Source organism: Acipenser ruthenus, chromosome 5, assembly GCF_902713425.1.
Source record: "Acipenser ruthenus chromosome 5, fAciRut3.2 maternal haplotype, whole genome shotgun sequence".
In the NCBI taxonomy this organism is placed as follows: domain Eukaryota; kingdom Metazoa; phylum Chordata; class Actinopteri; order Acipenseriformes; family Acipenseridae; genus Acipenser; species Acipenser ruthenus.
In genome coordinates, this window is record NC_081193.1 from 83,269,328 (window position 1) to 83,282,737 (window position 13,410).

The 13,410-nt window shown below is 37.0% G+C and overlaps 1 protein-coding gene across 1 annotated transcript in view; it reads left to right on the forward strand.

Annotated features, from left to right (window-relative positions):
* Positions 1-7,463: 7,463 nt before the first annotated feature.
* LOC117402974 (forkhead box protein O3) overlaps positions 7,464-13,410 on the forward strand; it is a 59,642-nt gene continuing 53,695 nt past the window's right edge. Inside the window, exon 1 of the mRNA XM_034004732.3 lies at positions 7,464-8,997. Coding sequence (XP_033860623.3) covers positions 8,428-8,997 — 570 coding nt within the window. The 5' untranslated portion in view covers positions 7,464-8,427. The remainder of the gene's footprint in view (positions 8,998-13,410) is intronic.

The window sequence follows — 13,410 nt, forward strand, 5'->3', positions numbered from 1 at the left end:
GTACATTCCATGTTTTCCTGCTTTAGCCCCCAGTTACCCCCAACAAGTAGTTTGATTGTAATACTCTATTGTGTGTGTGTATACATGGTGTGCCAAAGATTGGCACCCTATACTAACATGAGGTCATTCAAGAAGCCATGTTAAATACAACCATTTACAACATTAGCTTCTAGTTAATATGACAAAGACCAAAATACATAATTTCTGGTACTTTAACCAACAATCTTTATAAAAAAAATTTTTTAAAAAATCAGATATTTGTTCAAAGTCTGTAAAAATGCAATAGAACTAATTCAAATATATATTCATTTATTGAAAACCATTACACAGTAGTTATGCAGAATTATAAAAGCAATAGCCAGCCAATATTTCCATCTGTTGAGGAAGAATGTTTTGGCAACACAGCAGATGATGGTCAAGACAAAGGAGTTGGATTCATATTTGAGAAAAGCACTCGTAGCAAACTACAGCAAAGGAAATAGCTACAGAACACTATCAAAGAAATCTGGAACACTAAAACTCACAATCAGAGCAATAATCAAGAAGTATCACACAACATATTTAACTGAAACGCTTGAAGGAAGTGGACATCCAAAGAAAATTACAGGTACAGCAGGTAGAAGAATCACCCGAGCAGCAAAAAAATGAATAAATAAATACATAATCCAAGATTAACAGCCACGGACTTAAAGAAAGAATTGGAAACATCAGCCATACCAGTGCACGAAAGAACTGTACAAAGCCATCTAAACACAGAAGAGCTGCATGAATGTAGACCTCGCTGCAAACCACTCTGAAAAGAAAATTGATAAAACAAACCATTTAAAATGTGCCTGGATACTACACTGGATATTTTCATTCTCATGAAATACACCATAGTTTTTGTGTTCATTTGTTTTAATGTAATTTATACAAAAAATTCACTTCATAAAAGGGTGACCAGTAATAATGTTAATAACTAATAAGAGAGACAAATTCCATGTTATGTTCATAAATATAAAAGCGATTTCAGAATGAATATAAGAAATGAGTTACATGGTGTGTATTGCACTGATAACTGGGGGCTGGCTCCACTATCTGCTGATGCAATGCAAAGCACCAGGTGAAATAAAATATTGTAAAATGTAAATGATTGGTACATTACACTGCACTTGCCTTACTGCAATACAGTACATTAATTCTGTATTGTATTGTAGATTACCTAATATGTTGTACATCAGAAAATGATTCAGTATCATAAGAAAGACATTAATGTTGTGTAAATGATACTACAGGGGTTTTTTTCATGTTTCATTTGTGATTGAGTGTTTTTGAAGTTATGGATGTCTTGAAACTATTTCTGTATTATAGAAATATAGGATACAACTGTTGCACTCTAAAAACAAATAAGCAATTTTGAAATGCCACAATGTAACCTACAGTTAATTACATGGATTCAGGTTCAAAATCAAGCAATGAACATAGCATATGTGAATCTATTTGTATTCTGATTAACCAGTGACATGTTGATCGAATCAGGAAAAAAAAGACTCCACGTTGATAAGTCGATATATTTACTGATTGAGTTTATATTTTCCTCAAATGCGTTTTCCCAGCTATAAATTAATTTGATTGGGACCTAAAATACTCTGCAGACTTTAAAAAAAAAAAGTACAAATAAAAAAAACACCACAAGAGGGCAGCAGGGGATTACTTTACCGTGGGCGCTTAACATCTTATTCTTCCAAAGTGCTGATTCTTTACTACTGAAGGAGCACATGGGGATTGTGTATGTAAACAGGAAATCAGCTGTTTCAAATCAATTTTCTTCTACCAATAACAGACGAGCTGGAGCAATGCCGCGCTAGGGGGTGGGTGGGTGTTTGTGTGGGTGTGTATCAGTGACAGCCCCGAAGTTTAGGGAGAGGCAGAGTTTGCAGCCGGGAAGCTTGTATTACTGGGTGAAACTTTCTCTTTAGAATATCTAGATATCTGCATCCTGCCAAGTACAATAGTATACTTACTTCATTGATAAGTGTGTTGTGTTGCATATATACAAGAACGCCACAAACATTCTAGCATTGAAGACTGTAGATTCAGTACTGAGCCATGCTCAAGTAATTCACCTCAAATTATTTTGTAACAAAGTCTGTTTTTATGAGTAAAAATAAATAGTTTAATATTCATAAAACTAGTCTACTCTTTTGTTGGCTTCTATATAACATCTGTTTAGTTAACTTTACATACAGATTTTAGGGCAGTGAATCCAATACTAGTTTTTGGGATACTGTCTTGATGTTTGATTCAACTGGTACAAGGGATTATAAAGGTAGTTTTGACATTCCTTCTGTGGAAAAAAAAAATACCAAGAAGACTAAGACTTGTTCTTTAAGTGAACTCAGTAATTAGTCACTTTGGTTGTGTGTTTAAAGGTCGGCATGACTTCCTACTAACCCTGACTGTGAAACTGCCACAGACAGAAGCTCATCCTGTCTTCCAGTGCCACTTCATGTGCTGTTTGTGTTGTTTAAAATGAATAAATAAGCAGGGTTAATGTCACTGTTGATCACAGTGGTGCCACAGACAGGATGATTTATAACTCAAGAATGTTAAGCAGTCTGGTGGAGGGGGGGGGGGGGCGGGGGCGGGGGCGGGGGTTGCTTTGTGGTGTGATGTTATACAAGAAAACTATTGCAAACAGGTTACAAAGGTACTGTACCATGCATTATAAGGATTATAAGTCTACTCATGATTAAGACTCTTTGTTGAAACGCGATGAGATTTTGTTTGTGCTTTTTTGTTTTCTAAAAAATATGTGAAGAGAAAAGCTAAAATAAAAAATAAGAATAATGGAAATAATTTGTTCAAATAAATTATTTTTGTGAAGAACTGGTTGTCTTTTTCACTCGAATCATAAGGATTGTGTAAACATGACAATAGGTGGGGCCTTTAACTTGAGATTGTGATCATACAGTTTCGGGTCTTTCGTTTAAGTTTCGAATCATAAGGATTGTGTAAACATGACAATAGGTGGGGCCTTTAATTTGAGATTGTGATTATACAGTTTCGGGTCTTTCGTTGAAAGTTTCGAATCATAAGGATTGTGTAAACATGACAATAGGTGGGGCCTTTAACTTGAGATTGTGATTATAGTTTCAAGTCTTTCGTTTAAGTTTCGGATGGCGTCTTCGTCGATTTACACACTGAGTTGTATCCACCACCTGTCATTATTTATCCCAAGATTATCCCTAAAAATATGTGTTGATGTAATCCAGGTGGATTTTCTGGTGCTGTAAAATGCTAGAAAAAAATCCAGATGTGGCACATCCCAGCTTTTACCTAAATGTATGGTACATGTCTTGTATCCTGCATTTCACTTGAATTTTTTATATCAGAATTGTAAGGATTGAATAGCTTCAAGTGTTATTTATTACTCTTTTTAATCTCCACTATCATGAGTGGTTCTGGCTCTGTCGCTCCAATATTGAACTATTTTCATTTTTCTCTAAATGTGCTTTATCATGCAGATTTCAGCTTGTTGGGAGAGTCCCAGGTGTCTGTAATGAACAGCCTTTCTCACACCATTTAAATCACGTGACAAACTGACCATTCAGCTCATACAGCCCCACCTACTCTACACATATATAGACAAAGCATAGGTGGGACTGGCAGAGTTCATGTTGAGCATGAATGAATGAGTATAAACCTCAATTTATGTGATTTGGCAACATTTTTAGTCAATTGGTGAAAAAATCAAGTAAAAAAAAATGTAGTCAACGTACAGACAAAATGATGTAATAAAGATCTATGTTTACATATAGCTTCTTCACAGCTAGTATTTTCTTTGACAAACATGATATTGCGTAAATGAGTAAACAGCAATGTGCTCACAACCCCAAATTAATCTTTATTCTGTGACCTGCAATGTTATCACAACTACACACACATTCCCTCCTTAGCCATACAAGTAGTTACACCTAGTATATAATAACACTCATAGGGATGATGGGACACCGAAAGTATTGACTTTATGGTGACTGGAGAAATACAGAACCCTTTTCACAAAGCTTTAATTTTTTGTTTAGTCTGTTTTTATGTATAAAATAACACTGATACTTTGAACTTCCCTTGACGTTTCTTAAAGAACCCAAACTGTAATATTCATAGAATCATTCTTTGAAAGAAAAAAAAAACAAAAACAAAAAAAACCTCATGAGTCAAGGCTTTGTGACCAGGGTCCATATAGGTGTAGATGTAAACACTTCTTGAAATGTTCTGCTGAAATCTGAGATTGCAAACTTCAGAAGTCTACGATTCAAGATCTACAATCTGTGACTTTCTATGTTGCTTAAGAAATCAATACCATCAAAACATGTTATTTTTGTCTACTTGACATTATAAGCTTTACCAGATTTATGTTCTTAAAATAAATGGTTGTTCATTATGGGTTGAAAGCAGCAAATCCCACTCTTTTAGTGTTTTATAAGGAGCCTTGAGCCCATGTAATCTCTGCATGAGAAAACACAAGATAGATTGACAAGCATGTTTAGGTGTGGCTCATCATGAGACAGGTACAGTATGTTCCTTGATAACTGAAACACACACCTGATCAGTTCTGATGTAATGCGAGTAAAGATATGATTTACTGTACTGCCATGGTTTCTGGTTGGAGTCTATTCCGAAAGACAAGATAAACAGAGCATAATTGGGTAAAAGCAAACTGTGGTTGAAATCTTTTTAGGTTTCAGCTGGAGTTACAAACATATTTTTCATGTTTTTCTATTGTGTTAACAACAGTCGGGAAAAAAGGTATGACTCAAGCTGTGTTACAGTTTTGTGCAACTATTCAGCAACAAAAAGGGGAACAGAAATTTGTCACTGACTTTTCAAGGTGCATTATAGAAGGTACCCGTGAAACCAGCTGTGCTGGCTTCATCGACCAGTAGGGGATGGGGTATCAGACAACATTTTAGGGTGTAGGTTATCAGCTTAACTATGTCTTGAAAATGAAAATGTAACTGTGAGTTATAGGACATACAGGCCAGTGGTAATGAACACAGAATCATATTGATCCATTACAGTAAATAAACAATAGTGTTTCATTTCATGCCCTAGGGGCTGCCGGCAAGTGTTCAAAAGGACTTTTTTAATGAAGCAGCTGTCTTTACAAATGGAATGAACTGGAATTATAATGGAATGTCTGTCATTAAGAATGTTCATCGGCTTGAAAAGAAGCTGGCAAATGCTCTAGCGATGAACTTGCATATTATTATTATTTATTTCTTAGCAGACGCCCTTATCCAGGGCGACTTACAATTGTTACAAGATATCACATTATACATTATTTCACATTATACAGATATCACATTATTTTACATACAATTACCCATATATACAGTTGGGTTTTACTGGAGCAATCTAGGTAAAGTACCTTGCTCAAGGGTACAGCAGCAGTGCCCCCCACCTGGGACTGAACCCACGACCCTCCGGTCAAGAGTCCAGAGCTCTAACCACTACTCCACACTGCTGCCCTATGGAACACTAAAACGTTTCCCTAATTACCAGTTACACTCCTTACTAAATGATACCGTTGATCAAAACTTCAAGAAGTGTAGCATTTAAATATTTATAAGGAGCAATCAAAACATTTTCTTTGAAAAAAAAAAACAATCTAATTCACCTTTACTGTAATATGTGCCTTTTTCATGCGAAACCTAAAATAATATGGTAATTCATGTTAGATTAGATTTACTCTCCAGTCTTTTTTCCTAAATGAAACAGCAGATTGTAGACATTTACTATTTGTACAGTAATGTGTTGTCAGTAACTTGCTTCTGTGTGTTTTTATCTAAGTAAGGCGATCTGGGGCAAAATTAAGATTACAAGACTAATGTCAGCTGAAACAGGAGTCAGATTCAAACCCAAGCCTCCCGAGGCAAGACCTTGTACTGAGTTTTTCTGCACCACCTGACTCCATGAATTTCTGTATAGATTCAGGTCTTTTGTTTGCTTTGTAATGGTTTAAAATAAAAAATATTAGCTCTCCATATAAGATTATTTATTATTCCCGTTTTGAATAAAATATCAGGTGTCATTTACAGGCTGAAAGAGTTTGGATCCCAGAGTGAAATGTGTCCTGCTGCACAGCTCATGCTAACTAGAATTGAACAAGGTTTGGACGACACTGCAGCTTTAACATGATGTGTCATAGCAGAATGAAGATGGTATTGCAGTTAAGACACTCTTGCTGCACGTGATGCACCCCCGCGCCTTGCACAGGCTAATGGAATTGCATTCTTCATTCAAAGTAACGTGCTCTAATACACGCATTCCATTACGGTAACATCGCACAACACATAAGACTTAAGTCGTGCGCAAATAAACCATTCTTTTGGACGTGACCAAACGTTCGCAAATAAACCATTCTGTAACAAAAGAGCTGCAGTTTTTTTTTTTTTTTAAACACAGGTAGGGGAGGGTGTATCAAAACGTCAGCTTTTAGGGGTTTAACTTACGAAATAGCATCCAATACACTACGAGGCTGGATTCTGCGATCTCTTATTAATAAATACAATTACGTCATGTGTTTGAGGCAGTCGAAATTGCTTCAAGGGGGCGTTTGTTGTTGCTACAGTGACGAATTTGATCGACATCCAAGGCAGACTCAAAGGGCGTGCACATTTGCGTAGTCTTAAAGTTAGACATGTAAAGTGTATGTTAAAATGTATTCATAAGGATACAGTTGGTAACGTTTTTTTTGTTTGTTTTTAATGAGTAAGAAAATGCTTAAAGCACAGTATGCAGACTGGTTTATATCTAAATATGTAATGTATTTATTTGCGTAAATACATTTGATTTGATCCTCTCTAAAGATATTTGTTTATCTTAAAGTAGCTTCAGGTTGTTTAGTCTGTGAAATATTCCGGTACTTAAACGCAGCATTGAGTCCTCTTAAATACAAGAAGCCTTCTTTGAAAAATTATTTTTGTACCCGAGATCTCTTAAACATGTTGGGGAGGTTCAACAACTAAGAGTTTGAACTAGAGTACTTGTTAAAAACCAATTGCATTCCTAAATTAAAGTCTAGGCCTACGCAACAACTACCGAGGTTGTATGTGTTTGTGTTTCGCTTTAAAATATTAAAAACCGTTATGAAATCTATAAATATTGTTGAATTTACACGATTTTAGACACTAACAGCATGGGCCGTAGCATGCTCTTAAAGTTTATTTCTAATTTAGAAAACAAACAAAACGCTCTTTTTTCGTTGGCAAATGGTAAATTTGTTGTGAATAATGCCACTACTGTATTACATTAGTTATTAATTTGTTTATCCCCGAGACATACCTTTTTTTTTTTTTTTTTTTACTTGACCATGAAACTGTATACCTGTTCGGTGCATAGGGATGTTGTCTCTTTAAAAGGCGATGCGCTCTATGTATTCCAGGGGGCAGGGCTTTTTCAACGGGTTCTGATGAGTTTCACTATATCTACTGTATAAGTTTGTGTTGCTGCTCCGGGCAGACAGGAGGAGGAATGTTGAATAGGAAATCAGGAGTGTATTTGTATAAGTAGAGCGATATACTGTCTCAGTGACATCGTGTCTTTTTCGAGCTGTACAGTGAGCGTACGTTAAATGCAAACCTGGAGACCGATCAGACCCTCGTTTTCTTGTATATGTACTGTGGGAACTTGTGTCCTTCTCGTATCTGATTATTAAAACGACTTGAGTGAAAGGGAGAAATTGTCAAGATGGCAGCAGCAGCAGCAGCAAGAGAAATGATAATGTGCTGGCTGTAATCGTTCTGCTTTGCCAAATTTTTTTTTTTCCTGAACAATTTGCAATCTTTAGGCAACGTGGAAGCCATTATTTCATATCGTTGGATAAACCCGAACCACCGGAGAGCTGCAATTAGCAACTGTTTCTATCCAGCCCAGAGCCCATATTTCTGGATGCTGACGCTCTGCACTGCTCTTTAGATTTGTAGTTGCATTGCATCAGTGCGGCATAGGATTTTCAATGATTTACAACTCGGATTGGACTGGTGGTTACAAAGTAGTGATATTTACAACAGAAAAAAGTATTGTGGCTGACAGAATATAAACACAAAGAAAGACTGCCATAACTGTCACAGTGGAATATACGTTTGATTTCCAATTGGACTGGGCACAATCGACTTTACAACAGTGAAACATACGTGACGCGCGTGTTAAAATGTGTGTATATTTACATTCATGTTGATAAATGCGTAATGTCACGCTTGTTTTCTTTAACAAAATAAAACAAATTTGTGGTGGACAAAAATTAGATTTTTGTTTTTTCAAGATTTTTTTTAAAATTTACTTTTGGAAGCGCATTCATGGAAAGTGACTTTGATAGGAATCTCATAGTAATTAATTGACAGATCAGTTTTGCAGCAGAGAACAGACCAGTGATTGAAAACGAAGATGGCAGAACCACCTCCCACTGACCCTCTCGACTCCCTAGATGTTGAAATAGACCCCGATTTTGAGCCTCAGAGCAGGCCGAGGTCTTGCACCTGGCCCTTACCTAGACCAGAGTCCAATGTGGGCAAACCCGAATCCACAGACAATGCCATCATCCCGGAGGAGGAAGATGACGAAGATGATACCGCCAATTCCATGACCATCAATACCAACGGCATCCTTAGCAACACCAGCATCAACGGGGAAGACCAACACAGCCCCAATGTTCTCCTTGTGGAAGAAATGGGCGCAGCGTCGTCTGGCCCAGAGAACTCGGGTTCCCCGCTTTCGTCCCATTCACCCAACGCAGTTGGAAACGGTGCCAGTGTTGCAGGGGGGTCCCAGCAGCAGAGAAAGACATCTTCTCGCCGGAATGCCTGGGGAAATCTCTCTTACGCTGACCTGATTACCAAAGCCATAGACAGCACGCCAGATAAAAGACTGACCTTGTCTCAAATCTATGACTGGATGGTCAGATGTGTTCCTTACTTCAAGGATAAAGGCGACAGCAACAGCTCCGCTGGGTGGAAGGTAAGACGACTCTGAGGCGTCGCTCATCAAAACAAAAACAAAAAAACACATGGCATTGGGTCTCCCTCGCTCTCTGTAGTTTCTGCATTTTACTGTTCTGGGAGCAGCCAGACTGACACCAATGTAGCAAGTAAAACACAATACAGTGCTAATAAAACAATGCTCGATCGTACTTTTAACGCATGTGTTACATTGTTTAGTCATACAACTTAACATTTTAGGTTTCCTAAAAAGGTCCATTGTTACAAATTGAGGCATGACCTAATGAAATGTAACGTTAGTACAGTGCTGCAAAAAGCTGCGGAGGCTTTGTCTTTATGAATTATGTTTTTATTTTATTTTAAAAATATTATTTTCAGAATGTCAAGTAACACATCATTCTACAATTATTATTTGTCGAATTTTACCGGAATTTCAATGTTCTCGGAAATAACTGGCTTAAATGCCCTGGACGCAAACGTGGGTTAAAAAGAATGTTACTGCAGCCTTCATACATAAGTCATGAATTCAATTAATATACATTACTGGGCATGCAATGGATATCTGAAGGCGTGGGCAAGCGAGCAAAGGTTGTGATTCAGTAGTTAGTAAATGGTTGTGAATTAAACTGTCATTGTAGAACAGTTACAGTAAGTCATGCATTTCACCCAATTCTTTGTTAAAACAAATTGACTTTTGCAATATCCGATGTCGCTTTTCAAACACAAACCTTATGCACTGTTCCATATAGTTATTTTTGTTATGTTGACATAACCAGGAGAGTAATCTACACGAAATAATAAGTATTGCAGCAACTGGTCTTTTATGGCTTTGCCTTGCCAATACGATTAAGGAGACCAGAATTTGCGGAGTACTTTGTCTTTCTTGGTCAAAAGTAGACCAGTACACTCCTCCATATTCTGCATGTTTTAGGACTGAAGGGCATCGCTGACGGGGTTGCATGTCATTATAAAGAAGAACTGTGGGGATGTCATTGCTCTTTCTACATCATTAAAAGCAGTATGCAGTAAATTAAACTAATTATGGTGATCAGTGATGTGCAGAGTGTCATCATGCACCCCCAGCAGTGTTTCAAATAGACTTATTTACATTTTGACACTAAGCAAGTAGGAGGATCACACATACTGTAAATAAATACAAAACAAACCTTATAATTCACAATTGCCTTTTGTAACCTGTTTTAAATATTATACTGGTTTAATAAGACAGCAAGACTATTACAGAAATACAAACACCTTGCCACAATTAACCCTGCCATGCAACACAGTTGATACAGTTCCCTCAGTTTTCACTAGATGGCAGTATCAAGGCTCCATGTAGTGGACCAGCACAACTATGCACAAATTTAATGTATGAAGCTCATTGATGTCGTTGCTAGTCCTTCATGTGGTACAAGAATTTGGTTTCACGGCTTGTGTTGAAGTCTTGATTAGGGTTCCTACCAGTTATTAACCGGCATGGAAATAACTATAGTATAAGACCATGCTATTCATATAACAGTTTCATTATGATTTTATTAAGCAGTAGAGTAAGGTTTATCTTGACTCCAAATTGAATTGCCTATATATTGTCTGGAGCATTCAGTTGTTTTGTACATTAAACTTTAAATATGACATTCTTTAACATACTGCAAGTTAATGTGTATATCATAGTCTGAAGATATAAGGATATGATCATCCACTAGCAGAAATGTTTAATATAAGAAGATACCTGTCTGTCTATCTTTACCTACATGCATATGTCATCTTTGCATTTTTTCCCATATCAAAAGAATGGCTTATCCTATTATGATGTTCATTACCACAACGTATTGAGACTATCACAATCTGGGGATATACAGTATGGATACATAAGCTCTACTATTGCACTGCTATACAGCACTTTACATTTTATATTTAAAACGTTTTAGGTAAAACAAGAGCTTTCGTACACCAGTCCTTTTTTTTAAATTTGGAATTGCCAATTGTTTTTTTACCCCATTTTTTCCCCAATTTGAAATGTCCAGTTTTAAGCCTGGCTCATCGCTGCAACCCCCGCGCTGACGCGGGAGAGACGACGAGCACACGCATCCTCTGAAACGTATGCCGTCAGCCGTCCACTTCTTTTCACTCTGCAGGCCCGCCATGCAACTTTCCTTCAGAGCTACAATGTTGGAGGACCACGCAGGTCCGGGCCGTTTGCAGGCAGGCCCACAGGTGCCTGGCCAGTCTACAGGGGTCGCTGGTGTACGGTGAGCCAAGGATACCCTGGCTGACCTAAGCTCTTCCCACCCCAGGTGGCGCTCTGCCAATTGTGTGCCGCCCCCTGGGAACTCCTGTCCACAGCCAGCAGTGGAATAGCCTGGACCCGAACCGGTGATCTCCAGGCTATAGGGCACATCCTGCACTCCACGCAGAGTGCCTTTACTGGATGCGCCACTCGGAAGCCCGTACATCTATCCTCAAATGAAAACCTTGTGGTGTACAATGACCCAAAAAAAGTAAGAGACCAAAAAAAAAAAACAAAACAAAGAAAGATTTGAACTTTTGGTTTGAAACTTGCATTCAGCCATTAGATACTACAATACATTGAGATAAACAAACATAATGGTGCCAGCTCTTGAACACTTGAGACAGTATTGTGCCTGTGGCATTCAAGAGAGTGTATGGAAGTCTGGTACAGTACATGCTGGCTGTGTGATACAGTGACATAACCTGCTGTCTCTTTGTGCAGCTGCTTTCACTTATTATCATTATGTTTTATCACATCAAGCTTCTTCTTAATGGTTTTTATGACAAGCCCCTAATCCAAAAAACCTAACCTTTCGCAATCTGTTTCTCTGACCTAGTGGTTATTTTAAGATCACTTATGCCTTAAAAGGAAAATGTGAACCATACCATAGGAATCAAGCTCTGTAAATCTGTCACAAAATTCACCTCAGTGGTTTTCTGTGGTATGTAAAATCTTCAGCACCAGTCCCATTGTGAAGGATTACTTTGATTAAAAGGTGGCACACACCATATGTTTTTGTAAAAATACCTTTGTTGTTGCTGTTATAAACCAGTGCTGAGCTCTCTTGGTGTTTCATGTAAATTGTTATCAATATAAGCAAAAACACCACTTAAGAAAAAAGGGCAGATATTGTTACATTTTTTGTTTTCAACTACATCAGCGCGTGGAGCTCCCTTTTATAACCACCTGCTTCTGCAAGTAGAAGAAGGAACATGGGGTTTAGTTTTCCTGTTTGCGTAGTAACACATAGTAACACATGGGAAACAGAGGTAAACCTGATTTACTACATTGAATTGTAGGAAACTTTGTACCTTTCATAAGGGGAGCATAGTTTTGCTTCGCATCAAATACAATTAAAGACCTGCCTGAGGGAAACCTTTAAATGCCTGTGCTGGGAATAAATTAATGACTGAATGAAAAAAACAAACAAACAGATAAATAAGTAACATACATACGAAAAGGAAAGTCCTTTAATCTGATGCTGAAATACATTTCTTAGCTTCAGTACTGCCTTTGAGTATGTCTTCAAGGCACAGCAATCACAACAGGCAGTGGGAAACTTAATAAAGACTCTTTTGTGTACTAGGAGAAGAGTGGGTTTTCAGTTTGAGCAAAATGTGTGGATTTTAGTCCAAATCACTTTTGTTAGCATAGCATATATGTACAAAATGTTGGCTGGAAAAATTGTAATTGAACCAAAACAGCAACGCCTAATTATTAGCAATTCTGGAGCCCAAAATACTTTATTATTATTATTATTATTATTATTATTATTATTATTATTATTATTATTATTATTATTATTATTATTATTAGCTTTAATATTATAAATCGTTAAGCACATCTCTGTCAATTATAATTATAATTTTGTCATTATTTTTTCCATATGTGCAAGACAATTTACATGAAACACCAAGAGAGCTCAACACTCAGCTTCTACAAGCAAAAAAACATTTTTTCAACGGAGGGATGAAAGTAGGGTTGCCACGATATCAAAATTACAGTTTTCGATTACTGAATCATTATTATTCTAAGATTATTGAAATTTCGATCTCTACAATATTTTTAGCATTACAAATGGCAGTCATTTTTTTCTATTTTTGTAACTGGTTTGAAACAATTTACTATAAATTCAACTTCACAGATAAAACTCACTTGGTTTAAATGTGTTTTAAATGGTCTTATGTATTTAGATAGAAACTTTCTGATGTGCCAGTGAATGACTGATAAAATCTGATTGAAAAACATTTACCTTTGTTATACACTTAGCTTTTAACAGTACCAATCACATTTCTACAGCCAAGCTAACAATTTCCCATCCTAAATTGCTTACATATTTACTTTCATCATGTAGAAGTACTGTTTCTTACTAGTTTTTGACTTCTTGTCTTTTTATGAATTATGAATTAAAGACTAAACTGC